The sequence below is a fragment of the Amblyomma maculatum genome, chromosome 1 (assembly GCF_055883805.1).
Source record: "Amblyomma maculatum isolate TAMU_Amacu chromosome 1, ASM5588380v1, whole genome shotgun sequence".
In the NCBI taxonomy this organism is placed as follows: Eukaryota; Metazoa; Arthropoda; class Arachnida; order Ixodida; family Ixodidae; genus Amblyomma; species Amblyomma maculatum.
The window spans coordinates 229,873,572-229,887,197 of record NC_139344.1 but is presented as its reverse complement, the minus strand read 5'-3'; the positions used below and the strand labels follow the sequence as shown (position 1 = coordinate 229,887,197).

General features: G+C 44.6%; 1 protein-coding gene across 1 annotated transcript in view; it reads right to left on the bottom strand.

Annotated features, from left to right (window-relative positions):
- Positions 1 to 13,626, bottom strand: part of LOC146205865 (protein BANP-like) — a 54,062-nt gene that overhangs the window by 25,826 nt on the left and 14,610 nt on the right. Inside the window, exons 2-4 of the mRNA XM_084590518.1 lie at positions 6,111 to 6,219; positions 5,849 to 6,022; positions 5,447 to 5,552 (exon numbers count right to left, since the gene is read on the bottom strand). Coding sequence (XP_084446644.1) covers positions 5,447 to 5,552; positions 5,849 to 6,022; positions 6,111 to 6,219 — 389 coding nt within the window. The remainder of the gene's footprint in view (positions 1 to 5,446; positions 5,553 to 5,848; positions 6,023 to 6,110; positions 6,220 to 13,626) is intronic.

Sequence of the window (13,626 nt, the reverse complement as noted above, 5' to 3'; positions counted from 1 at the left end):
AAGTCATTCAGGCCTACTCAAGTGTGGAAGGCAGGATGGAGCACTTTGGTATTTGCTGGCATTATAATAGGTTGCACGCTGTAATACCATCCAGTGGGAAACCACAACACATGCAATGGCGGGAGGAAGTGGGGGTAAGCGCAGCGCATTCTCTCAAAGCAATTTTTGCCTAAGCCAGATTTTTTTGGCCATCCATATAATTCAAAAATTTTGTTAATTCCAACATTGTTTAAAGCCCCAATGACTTCAAATTAACATGGTTTTACTGTACTATCTTCAATAGAGGGTTTTCAGAAGTATAGTGAATAAAAATACTGAATAATACAATCCTGCAAGGCAGCTTTTAAACCAATACAAGAGATGCGGATTACTTCAGTTTAACAACTTGATATGCTTCTACTTAGACCTTGTGCTTAATTCAAGGTCTTAAATATGCAACTTGAAATAACATGACCACACATTCCAAAATATGCAGAGTTTGTAAAGACTGGACGATTTCCTGTACATGAAGAAAAGATCCCATTTCAGTTATGGTTTGTTCAGTTTAACGTCAGTTTAACGTCCCAAGCAACTTAAACTTAGGCTATGAGAGACGGCGTAGTGGAGGGCTCCGGAAATTTTGACCACCTCGGGTTCTTTTAACGTGCACTGACATCGCATAGCACATGGGCGCCTAGCTTTTCGCCTCCACCGAAAAGCAGCCGCCGAGGCCGGGATTCGATCCCGCATCCTTGGGCACAATAGTCGAGCACCCTACCACTGCACCACACTGACAGGGTAGATACCATTTCAGATCTGAGTGTTTCAACTCGCAAGCTTTAGAACCTCCAATGTGCAGTAAAAGACTGAGTTTTCGCAATGTTTACAAAATATGATGAAAACCGAGAATTTTATTTAAAAAAAACACTATTCCCATAAAATTTTCCACTATGAGACATGAAATGTGCAAGTTTGAAAAGTGCAGTAATCATGCACAACAAACAGTAAAATATTCGTTAAATCGCCGAACGAACATCACTTATTCGGCAATTACTGTACATGCAGCCAAAAATGTAGCTGGGCCAGGTCTTACTGCAGTCAAATCAGTTAAATACGAATTGGTAGTTTTCACTTTTCTAAGAAAGATATCAATTTGGTAACATTGCCACACAGCCCTACTAACTTTCATGCTGTAGCATAGCTCATTATTTGTCTCAAGGCCTCCACATGGCCCGAGCCTGGTGGGCCAGGCTTGGGCCACATGGAGACCCTTTGACTCAGGCTTGGGTTGGGCCCAGGCCAGAGTATATTTGTCTTGGACTTTTGGGTAGGGATTGCCCAGTCTAGAATACACACAACAAAAACCAATCACATTTCTCACATGCAAGCATCCGAGTTCGCCCCTGATGTCAGTTCCCCTCTACACACCATTCTCAATGTGAACGGATGTTCTGCCAGCCGTCAATGGCATAAGAGAAGGGCCACATGCAGGTGTATTGACTTCCACTTTGGTAGAACAGTCGCAGATGTTTAGGTAACCGTTTCGAAACTCGTGCCATGCCGCTGCTTCTCATGGGTCTCTACTGCAGCTCGCACTGAGGTACACGGAATCCTCTCTTGCGTCAGAGCCCAGAGAACATAGCAGCGGCACCATATATATATATATATTGTAGTGAACTATGCGATCGATTGCGCCCGAGATGAAGCAGAATTTTCTGCACTGTGCGACGCACCACCCGACGACAACCGTTCAGTGTGTCCTCAAAAGCTCACCATCGATGAAGATGTCGACGTAGCACCAGAGGCTTGTGCCCTTGTGCCTCTTTCGTGTCCTGCCGTGTCAGCCATTAGTGTTTTATTTACACCGTCTGCATCCTTCATCCACCGCAGGCACCTGCCGCTGCCGTCTGCTGTGCTCGATGTTCACGGTGGCTTCACGAAGCTACTCATCTACAATCCGTCTCCGCGCCCAATTACTCTGCGACATGGGGAATCTCCCGGTTCTATTGAACCAGCCCACCTTCTCTCTGACCTGGACGCCTCCGAGACCTACCATAGTAACTACATCGATGCTCTGCAGTCCGATCCGAAGCCTGATTCGTTGCCAGACGACTTCTTCCGAACCGCCATCGATGACTCTCTTCCTTCCACCTACCGTACACAGCTTGTGGCCCTTTTACAGATGTTTCGCTTCACCTTCGATGCCGCCCACACACCTCTCGGCCGCACTTCCACAGTCGCGCATCACATTCAGGCCGGCTCTAACTCGCCTTTTCGACAGCGCCCCTATTGTGTGTCAGCGGCAGAGCGTCACGTGATCAATGAGCAAGTTGAGAACATGCTATAACGTGGTGTAATCCGTCCATCTCAAAGCCCTTGGTCTTCACCAGTGGTGCTAGTAAAGAAGAAAGATAGTTCGTTTCGCTTTTGTGTCGATTACCGGCGCCTCAACAAAATTACCCACAAGGACAATTACCCCCTTCCGCGTATAGACGACGCTCTTGATTGCCTCCAAGGTGCCGAGTACTTTTCGTCTCTTGATTTACATTCCGGTTACTGGCAAGTGCCAATGGCCGCCTGTGACAGAGAGAAGACCGCATTTGTGACGCCGGATGGCCTCTATGAATTTAACGTGATGCCCTTCGGTCTGCGCGATGCGCCCGCCACATTCGAGAGGATGATGGATAACATCTTGCGGAAGTTCAAGTGGCACATCTGCCTCTGCTACTTGGACGACATTGTTGTCTTTTCCACCGACTTCTCTATGCACCTGCTTGCAGCAAGTTTTGGTTTGCCTTACTGACGTCGGCCTGCAACTGAATCTCAAGAAGTGTCACTTCGGTGCCAGGGAGCTGACCATTTTGGGGCACATCGTCTCTAAGGAAGGTGTTCGCCCTGATCCGGCCAAGCTTCGCGCAGTGGCGGAGTTTCATAAGCCAGTCTCGCTCAAGCAACTTCGAAGCTTCATAGGTCTATGCTCCTATTTTCGGTGCTTCGCGCGAAATTTTGCTTCTATAATTGCACCCCTGACAAAACTACTCGGAGGAAACAGTGACCTAACTGCGTGGTCGGTCGAGTGCGACGAAGCGTTCATCGCATTGCACCATCTTTTGACTTCGCCACCAATCCTTCGCCACTACGACCCGACAGCCCCCACCGAGGTCCATACTGATGGGAGTGGTGTTGGCCTCAGAGCTGTCATGGCACAATGGAAAAATAGCTTTCACGAATACGTCGTCATGTACGCGAGTCGGGTCCTCTCTAAAGCTGAATGCAATTACTCAGTTACGGAAAAGGAGTGTTTGGCAATTGTGTGGGCACTAACGAAATTCCGACCCTGTCTGTACGGTCGCCAGTTCGAAGTCGCCACGGACCACCACGCGTTATGTTAGCTGTCCTCTCTTAAGAACTTGTCCGGCCGCCTCGCACGATGGGCTCTCCGCCTTCGGGAATTTGACATCCGCGTTATATATCGCTCTGGCCGCAAACACATGGACGCCGACGCTCTGTCTCGTTCTCCCCTTGCCAACGAACCTGCTTGCTCCACGGCGGCTGATCCCGTCCTCTCCTCTCTAACCATCGCTGACATGCCTGCGGGGCAGCGCAAACACCCGTGGCTCGCATCTCTTACCAAAAGCGTGTCCACTTGGACTTTACGCCGTCAAGCACCACACTTTGCCCTACGAGACGGTCTTCTGTACCGCTGCAATTATATGCCTGATGGTCAACAGTGGCTTCTCGTCATTCCCCGCCATTTACGACATGAATTTGCACCTCTTTCCATGCCGACCCTCAGTGTGCCCATCCTGGTGTAGTCAAGACATTTCAAAGAATTTCTCAACGCTACTATTGGCGCGGCATGTACGGTTATATTCGCAAATACGTCCGCTCCTGCATCGCCTGTCAGCGCCGGAAGTCATCCCCACCGCGTGCTTCTGGCCCCTTACAACCACTTCCATGCCCGGACCGCCCGTTTGACCGCATTGGCGTTGACCTTTAAGGGCTACTTCCCAGCACGGTTTCTGGGAACCGGCGGATTATCGTCGGTATCGACCACCTCACCCGGAATGCCGAGACCGCCGCTTTACCCGCCGTTACTGCCCGTGAAGTTGCCCTGTTCTTGCTACATCATTTTGTTCTTCGCCACAGCGCGCCGCGAGAGCTGCTGAGTGGCCGAGGACGCGTCTTCCTTTCCAAAGTCGTTGATGCTCTTTTGGCCGAATGTCGCATCATACATCGGACCACCCCAGCCTATCACCCTCAAACAAACGGGCTGACTGAGCGCTTCAATCGTACTCTCGGAAATATGCTGACGATGTACGTTGCCGCCGATCAGACTAACTGGGACGCTGTTCTTCCTTTCGCGACGTACGCTTACAACACTGCCACGCAGTCAACCACTGGATTTAGCCCTTTCTTCCTCCTTTATGGGCGCGAGGCGTCGTCCACGATGGACACTATTTTACCATATCGTCCCAACTCCTCCGAGTGGACTCTCCTTTCAGACGTTGCCAAACATGCGGAGGAATGTTGCCAGTTGGCCCGGAGTTTTACATCGGAATCTCAGGGCCGCCAAAAGCATCACCACGACAGAGATCAGACGCCACACGTTTTTCCTGCAGGATCCCTTGTTTGGCTCTGGGTTCCTGGCACCCCACCAGGATTGTCATCAAAATTTCGAACCGAGTACCACGGCCCCTACTGCATTGCCCGCCAAACCTCCCTTGTGAATTACATCGTGGAGCCACTCACTCCCTCTTTAGACATGCGTCATCGCGGCCACGAAACTGTGCACATGAGCCGCCTCAAAACATACTACAATCCGCTCCTCTTGCCCTCACCATAGGTCGTCAGGATGGCTCCTCTTCGCTCTGGTGGAAATTGTAGTGAACTATGCGATTATATTATGAAGACGAGGATGAACTAGGCGAGAATATCACGAAGACAAGGATAAGAATGACGAAGTGCCGCTGCGCTACTCGAGCTCGCTTGTGGAGGCCTAGACTGGCTGTGTTCTTGCGTGGTTCGCCGTACAACTTCGAGAGGGCTATTACCCCTGTTAAAACACAGTAAAACCCCCCTTTCAATATATATATCACTCATTGTGGCCTTGCACTGCTGCTACCCCCTCTGTAGCTCCCTCCCTTCCAGTGCAGGCTTGGTTGTTGTTCTCCGCTATAAATGCTCATCCACAAAATAATGATGGCATCGTTTCTTCCCATGAACAGCGGACTTATTCCCTTCTGTGTCGTCATTGCTTCAACTGCACTCATAGCAGGTCAGGCCAGGACCTGGCCAAGCCCTAAGTCTGAGCATAGGGATGGGCCAGTCTCAGCATTGGGCCGTGCCGTACCCCTTGTCGGTAGTGTAGCGTATCACCAATGCAGCCTGACAATAAATAACTGTGCCATATAGTTGGTTCCCTTGCAACAGGTACCAGCACACGCCTTAGGAGAAACATTATTACCTTCAGTGTTGAGTGCTATGAGGGTCACACTTGAACCAGCTGCAAACGCTGTTACAGGCTCTTCATCCAATGAGACGATTGCAGAAGACCCTATGACACCAGGATATTAAGGTTGTTGCCAGAGCCCAGTCAAAGTAATAAAAAGGTATTACCTCCAGTGCTGAAAAGACAAGAATTTTAAATTAGAAACACTGCCCAAATATTTACCTCTAAAAGTAAACATCAAATGCTTGTTATACCTGGATGGATACATATATTTCTATTACTAATACATTAAGTGCATCCCCCAGACGACAAGAGATAAGGACACAAGATAGGCACTTGTTCTGTCCGTCTGTCTTCTGTCTCTGAGGCATGCTACATTCATTATGAATCAACTAGTCCAACAGCAAGTGCTAATGAATGGACATACCTGCCAAGATGAGAAGACGAAGATGATGTGTGCTCTTTTACAGCTGTTGACAGCAACTCAATTTTGTCTTCCAGTGTCTGGCATTGGTCACTTAAAGTATCCAAACGGCCCTCCAGCATCTGAAGTTTTCCTAATACATTCTCCTTGAATGATTGAAGCAAAGCCTGCGGGACAAATTACAAAGAAAACACAAATATTATACAAAATACACACAAGACCGTCTGCCATACAACATGACACACAAAGAATTACACTGTAAGGTTGATCCATGTCACCCAAACGCATCCGTTTCAAGCCCTTGGCACTCTCGCCATCTTCTTCATTAACTGGGTTGTCAGAACTGTTTGAGTGCTTCATACTCCTGGAAAAAAAAAATAATATATTAACTTATAGCTTCACATTCTCATGAAGAAACAGCCAATACAGGGAGCCCGAAGAAACATAAAAGATTGCAAAGAAAACAATAATATGCACAAGTTTCTAATTCTGGGTACACATGCGAAGACCATGGAACGAGTCAATGACAAAACAGGCACTGGAGAAACAAACATTTACAGGGTACCTAACAAAAGTGCTTTGTGCACCGAAATCACAAAAAAAGCTGAATTTCCTTGTCACCTAGATGGGTAATTGAGATGTACACTGTGCAAGTTCCACAGAGAAATAAAAAAAAAGCCACTGGTTTGTGACTGCATACTTAACAGCTTTTTTGTATGGCATGTGTGTGTATGATCCAGATGAAAACTCAAACTGATATTAAAAGTGAAGCTACTTGCAACAGAGTGGTTCCACTTGTTAACCACTTTAGTGCAAGTGATCTCCTTTTGGTCTCCAAAGTTCCACTTGAAAACCACTTTAATGTAAACATTGTGGGTTGGTCCCACAAGTGGATTGCACTTGGTAACTACTTTGATGCAAGTGGTCTCAGTTTAAAGTCCACTTGAGACATATATTCGTATGAACATTTCCATTTCCAGCAAGTAAGGCCGCACTAGCATTGTTCTCATAATGAGCTGTTGGCAGTTTACTACTATAACCTACTAAATTGTATTCACCATTTGTGCAATCACTGCACACAGAAATGCATGAAATAACTTCACTCAATTGAAAGCTTCCCTAGTGTCAATATGAGACCCATATACAGAGGCTATACAAAATGGAGCAAAAGTGTGCTCAATGGATGGATGCACTGAGTTGATGATAGCATTTGAGCTGCTTCTTGCCTGTGATATATGCTTCTATAATTCAAAAGAAAACATTCGACAGAGGTCTGCCTGCTGAAGCTTGCCGCAGTCACACCTGATGAAGGAATTAAGCAGGTTCTAAAATGTCCCCACACACACCCCTTACGAAGGAACCTAGTAGGTTTTGAAACATTGTCTTTTCATTTTGGTTTGCCTTCCCTTACAACTTAAATTAAAGGCTTCTACATTTGTCTTGGCTTCCATGAAAGCACATATGATTCTCGTTACATCAAACCATTTGCAAATGGTTTATGTAGCAAGTGGGACCACTTAAGAGTGGTTTATGACACAATTTTAACCAGGTAGTGAGAAAAAAACCTTCGTGTTCCAAAGAACTTTTGTGGGCACCTGTACATATACTCTGCATGAAAACGCGAGCTGCTTACTAAAATAGTGCAATAAAATTAGCTCTGTGAATGCAAAAGGTTGTACTTGTGGTGGAGTTACATGCTACACTGCACTGAGATCATGTGCAGAATGCATGCACAACGATAATTACATACATCCCATAGGATACTTCTCCCAGCTAAACCACTGAATTCTTCAAATTTTGCACAAAAATGGCACTTGGGTGGCAGTATTTTATTGTGCCAAATATTTTCAGGATTCTTGCCTGATTTGATAAAAATAAGTCTGATATCTACTTCGTCTGTGACAACGTATAAGCAAAACAAGCCACTGTCCTGCACTGATGCTGGTAGCACCATCATGTTTTGTTTGTAGCAACATTGCCACAAAGATACGATAAAAGAAGGTGTGCTGATGGAATTGTTTTGCAGAAGGTTCGAAGGGGTTTTTTTAACTGCTTTATAAATAATAATCACTAAGACGTAGTTTGGTCAAAACTGCACTAAATATGCAAGTTTTTTTATCATAATAATTCGTTTTGGGCATCGAATGGAACCATCAATGTCATCACTGGGATAACAATGGGCACTGAAACTCCATTGGACGACCAAATAAGATACGAACGTCCAGGTTCATAAGAGGTCATCCTGTGGGAATCCAGTGGATATCACCCAGCCCCAATTTTGAAGTCTGTTCTTGCTTTTCTCCTGCGGATGTCTGTAAGTCGCCCGAGATGGGCGTTAATGTCCTCAACCGCACTTTCTTTGAATATTTCAGAACTTCCTTCCTGAACATTTCTGTATTTGTAAATGCAGATATAAAATCTCCCTTGGGTTCATTCAAGCTATGTGAACACCATCATGCTTTCTTGAGTAGACTTGAATATTTGTCAGCTAAATTTCAGCTGACCCTGGGCTCATATGCAGTGTCAAACAGCATAAACAAATTACAATTAATCTGCCAATGGAAGTAGTCTTTCTGGTGGAAATGCATGCAAGGATTCTAGCTCGGAAGCAGGTTTCTGGATTGGCTATATTCAGGGAAGCTACAAGCACGAGTTGTAAGCTGCCAGGCTTGTGTGACTGCCTCGTTGCATTATTATTACCATCCGTAGACCCACTAAAGTTCCGTACTAGCACTCAATCGACATTTAAAACAGTAGACACACCAAATTGCGACTGCACATTCTGTCGATGGAATGATGTGCTGCTCATTACCGAACATGACTAGCCACGTGAATTGCATAAAAAAGCAGTAAATAATTTAAAATTGAATTTTTTCTCCCATGCAGTTGTGGTTTCAACCGCTGCAAGATGGCTGTGACATCATAGATGCACTGAAGTCATGTGAGGCATACAAAAACAGGTATTTATCGCTGCTTTGCTGATTTTTATTCTCAAGAATGTTTATGCAGGCCTGCCCAAAAGTTAAAATTGCAAAACCATGAATAAGCAACAATTATATATCAGTTTTTTTTATCACTCAGGTGACCAAAACGGGTCTATAACGTCCCAACCATCGCTCAGTGACTGAAGCCGAAACCGAAGCTGCATGAGGAAAAATTCAATAGTAAATTATTCAGCTGGTGTAAGCGAACTCAACTCGGTGAATCATGTACACTATCATTCTGTGGACTATTTCAAAGAAAAAACAAAAATGTGTCAAAAATTTTTTATCTCTCCTTACGTACACATTCCTATTTCGGCGCTCCTGTTCAAAAGTGCATTAATGGTCATGCTTGTCAATAACAAGAGCAATATAGCAATAGTAATAACAACTGCAACAAATAAGATACCGAAGGCTTCAGCGAAATTAATTCGTATTTACACTGAGCTGGTGCCCAAGTTCCTTCGGCTACACGCAAAAGGCGTCTGAAACTTCAAGCACAGATGTAACGCTGTGCAGCAAATGAAAATGAAGCCACAGAGCCGAAACCGATACTGCTGCCTCGTCACGAGAGGACCTCTTCCAATGATGCCTAGTCTATCGCATGGTGTTCTCTTGTTTTGTGCATGCATCTGTACGTGCGAACTCACATGCAAGGAAGCTGGGGAAAACGCACGTTTTTATGTGTATAGAAGCACTATTACATGCTGAAGCTGCAACTCTAAACCTTTGGTACCTGCTGCTACGAAAGGTGCTCAAGATGGCTCCTTTTGGTTCTGTTGTAAAGCAGACAACGCATGTAGTGAAAGTCTCTGTCAGAAAAGTAAGCTGAAGCACACCTACAGCAATGCCTATAATCATAGTTACATATGCACTTTGTTACAGCTGCATGCTGTGTGCTGCTGTACAGTATGCAATCGTTTGCGGTCGCATGCCGCTGGGAGCTGCTGCGTAGTGTCAGTACTGTCTGGCGCGGTGGAGTTGTGCAGAAAGCACACAAGAAATATCCTGGAGAAAGTGAAGCAGAAGACAAAAAAAAAAGCTTTTCAGCTTCTCCATTCCCTGCACGCCATGTAAGAGTATTCTCCAACTGGCCAGTCTTTTCTTTCACAGTCTTTGTGCAGATGTTTGGAAACCATACCTTTTGTGAATGTAAACGATATTGCTCAAAAATATGACTCAGAATTTGACAGACTCCCTGAAGACACCACAACTTCTGTGAGCGCCGACAAAATTGTTGAGAAACTTGACACAGAGACTGACAGACTGTCCAATGTCTCAGCGTTTTGTGACTGGGATTGCATCTGGCGATCGAGTGTTGGCACGGATGGCTCCCTTCCAGATTTGCCCGAGTCCAGCCCCAGTTTGCTTCATGATTCATTGGGCTATGATGTTATAATGCAGTAGCTCCATAAAAAGTTTTCGCGATGCCCAGCATCAATAGGCAGTTGAAAACAACATAGAAAGGAAGGCACTGAGCAGACTGAAGCTTTTGCAATGTCAAAATAGGGCTTCTAAACTTGATCTTCCCAATGTATTGCACAAATGGCTGTAAATAAAATGTTCACTGCTGCTGAAAGCCAACTGAACACAGACAGGCATAAGTGGTGAGCACCATGTGGAAAATTGTAGTATGAGATACGGCATTACGCAACTAGGTGCTCCATACTAGACATGTTCTTCACATGCACTTATTTGGTTGCTGTGTTTCATACAGGCTGTGAAGTTTTTCACTTTCAGGTTTTAAGCAGAGTACTGCACACCTGCTGAATATTATTCATTACATGCTACAGCAGCAGCAGCAGGGGGAAATACTTAACCCTTTAACTGCCCCTCCCGAGATATCTCAGGATACCATACAAGCACAACCCCTGCCGCTTTCGAGTATACTCGAGTTGCTGTTAAACTTACTCCCTGATACTCCCGATTCTACTCATATAACAATAATGATGCGGACATGTCGCACAATCTGTGGAGAAGACACATAAGCACATAAATCTTGCAGGGCAAATATGAAACAACATATGGATTGGATGTTTCTCCACCCGCATCATCACCATCATCATTGCTTTCTCGCCGTCAACACTGTATCCATGGCAACACAGTGTGCAAAGTGGATCCATGGTTTGACGGGTGACGAAAACAAACTGCCAAGTAGTTCTTACTCAAGTGAAAGTGACAATGATGAAGCAGCTTAGCTAAAAAGCTTGTTAACAAAGACAACGAAGAAGTGATCCTGCCCCCATAAAAACGGGCAAAAAGCGGAAGCCTGCCGAGCGTAATAAAAATATTTAACTAACATGTCCTGCAGAGAGCCTCGTAGTGCATTACTAGCATAAAATTTCCATGGATTTAATATATCAAAAATCCCGGCTAACATGCAAAATAACTCGGCAGGAAGTGTGCAGCAGTCCCAAAAATACTCGACAGTGAAAGGGTTAATGTTATTTGAAGACAATATCTTCCACCTCAGTAGCACCACCAAGCACACACTTGATTAAACAGCCTTTCAGCTGCTTTAAGGAACTATTTGAATTTGAAGACTGACTTGACAGACACTGGTTTCTTTCCACACCTCTTCTGACTCATTTGGTATTTTTGCCAAGAACAGAGTTTCGATACAAAATGCTTTCCCAGAAGCAACGCATTCATTATCGAGGTTGCTGTAAATACATGATGGGAGATATTTACTTGCTTTTCAGTCCATTTCATTCAGAGCACTTTTGAGATTGCTACGTTACTTCTCAGTGCATGAGGTCATTTTTTCCTCATTGCATATGCCGTGCTTTCATGTGTGTGCAGGTTAAAGAGTTCATGGAGCTTGTTGGGGGCAGTGACAGAACGACAAGAAGAATAGTGGCCTACTGTATGAAAGGCAAGGTAAAGACTGAAAACAGCGAAAGGATGCAGACACAGAGAGGTACACAGGTCAATGCTGAACTAATAACTTAGTTTATTTCTAAGAAACTCACATTCATTCATAAATACCCTTCAGTGATGAAGCAACGCATGCGCACTTGAAAAAAAAGAACATCTTGACGATTGGCGACCTTTTTTGTTGTGTGAAAGCATGTGCACAATGATTGACTTTAATGGTGATGTGTATGTGCAGAAGAGGGGAATATGTATAGGCTGGAGTGTAGTGGCAGTCTCAACCAACATTGATTTGGCCCGTTTTGACACCTTACTAAAAGAAAGATTGGAAATGACCTGTGTGACTAAATAAAGTCTTCAGATATGTTGATGACTCCTTAATACTTTTGAATTTGCTCCCAATGAATCTACAGGATGTAGCCACTAACATTTTCTGTTCTGTTCTGTTCTAAAGCTCTAACATTCACTCATGTACTACCAGACCGTAGCAATATTAGGTTTTTAGACATTGTTCTAATGTAACATGACAGCGGGTACCTTTGCTGGACCTATGCTCTAAGTACGAAGAAGGCCTTGCTACTATACAACTGATGTCATTCAAACCTGTGTCTCAAAGATGAGTTGTAGAAAAACTGCTTTCACACCATGCAAGAACAAGAGCAACATTTGATAAAATGTTGCTCTTCAGGGTTCCCTATGCACGTAATCCAAGGGATCTCTGAATAACTGCTGAAGGCAGTAAACACCAAGCAAAACAAGCTGGCAGATAAAGTGGAAAAAAAAAAGATTCAAATCATGCCTTACATACACATGCTTTCACACCATCAAAAAATGTCACCAATCGTCTAGGTGTTGAAGTGGTTTTTTCCACCCCCGTAACCTGGCTAGTTTGTGCAGGAGAGTTAGTAATAAAAATTCACAGTGCACGGCTAACCACGAGACAAAATTTGTTCCCTGTGCAACGCAAGTTGTGTATTGTATTACATTATCATGCGGGAAAATGTATGTTGACAGACGGGTCACAGCTTAAATGCCCAACATCGTGACCATGAAAGATCTGTAATTTACGATGAGGGGGCGAATTTGCCAAAACACTGCTGGAAACATAAATGCAGGCCGTTGCTTAAGGAAACAACCGTTATGGGGCGGGGTAAAACAAAGAGCTAACATGAAATCCTGGAAGCATATCATGTTATCAAAAATGGTGAGAGTTGTGTCACTGACACGTCTGTTACCTTATTCAATAAAGAATTCCACTTCTTAAGCTCCTTACAGTGCACATAGGTAGCCTGCTGTGATGGACATTTCATTTTACTCATGATTATCATTATATTTTTTTCTCTTGCAATGTGCGTATGTGTTGCTTCTTCGCTGAAGGGTATATATGAATGTGAATTTCTTAGAAATAGACTCAGTTGTTAGTCCAGCGTTGTCCTGTGTACCTCCTCTCCGTGTCTGCGTTCTTCCGCTGGTTTCAATTTTTACCAATATATACCAACTGGCCCTGGATTGCATTGAACTGGCACTGGAAGTAGTCAGCAAATATGTCTACTTAGGACAGGTAGTAACCACAGATCCGGACCATGAGAGGGAAATAACAAGGAGAATAAGATTGGGATGGAGCGAATTTGGCAAGCAGTCGCTGATTATGACTAGCACCTTACCGCTATCACTCAAGAGGAAAGTATACAACAGTTGCATCTTAACTGTACTCACCTATGGGGCTGGAACGTGGAGGCTAACAAAGAGGGTTCTACTTAAGTTAATGACAGTGCAGAGGGCTATGGAACGAAAAATGGTAGGGGTAATGTTAAGGGATAGGAAGTGTGCAGAGTGGGTCAGAGAAATGACTCAAGTTAGTGGCATTCTAGTGGAAATCAAGAAGAAATGGGCATGGGCAGGACATGTAGTGTGAA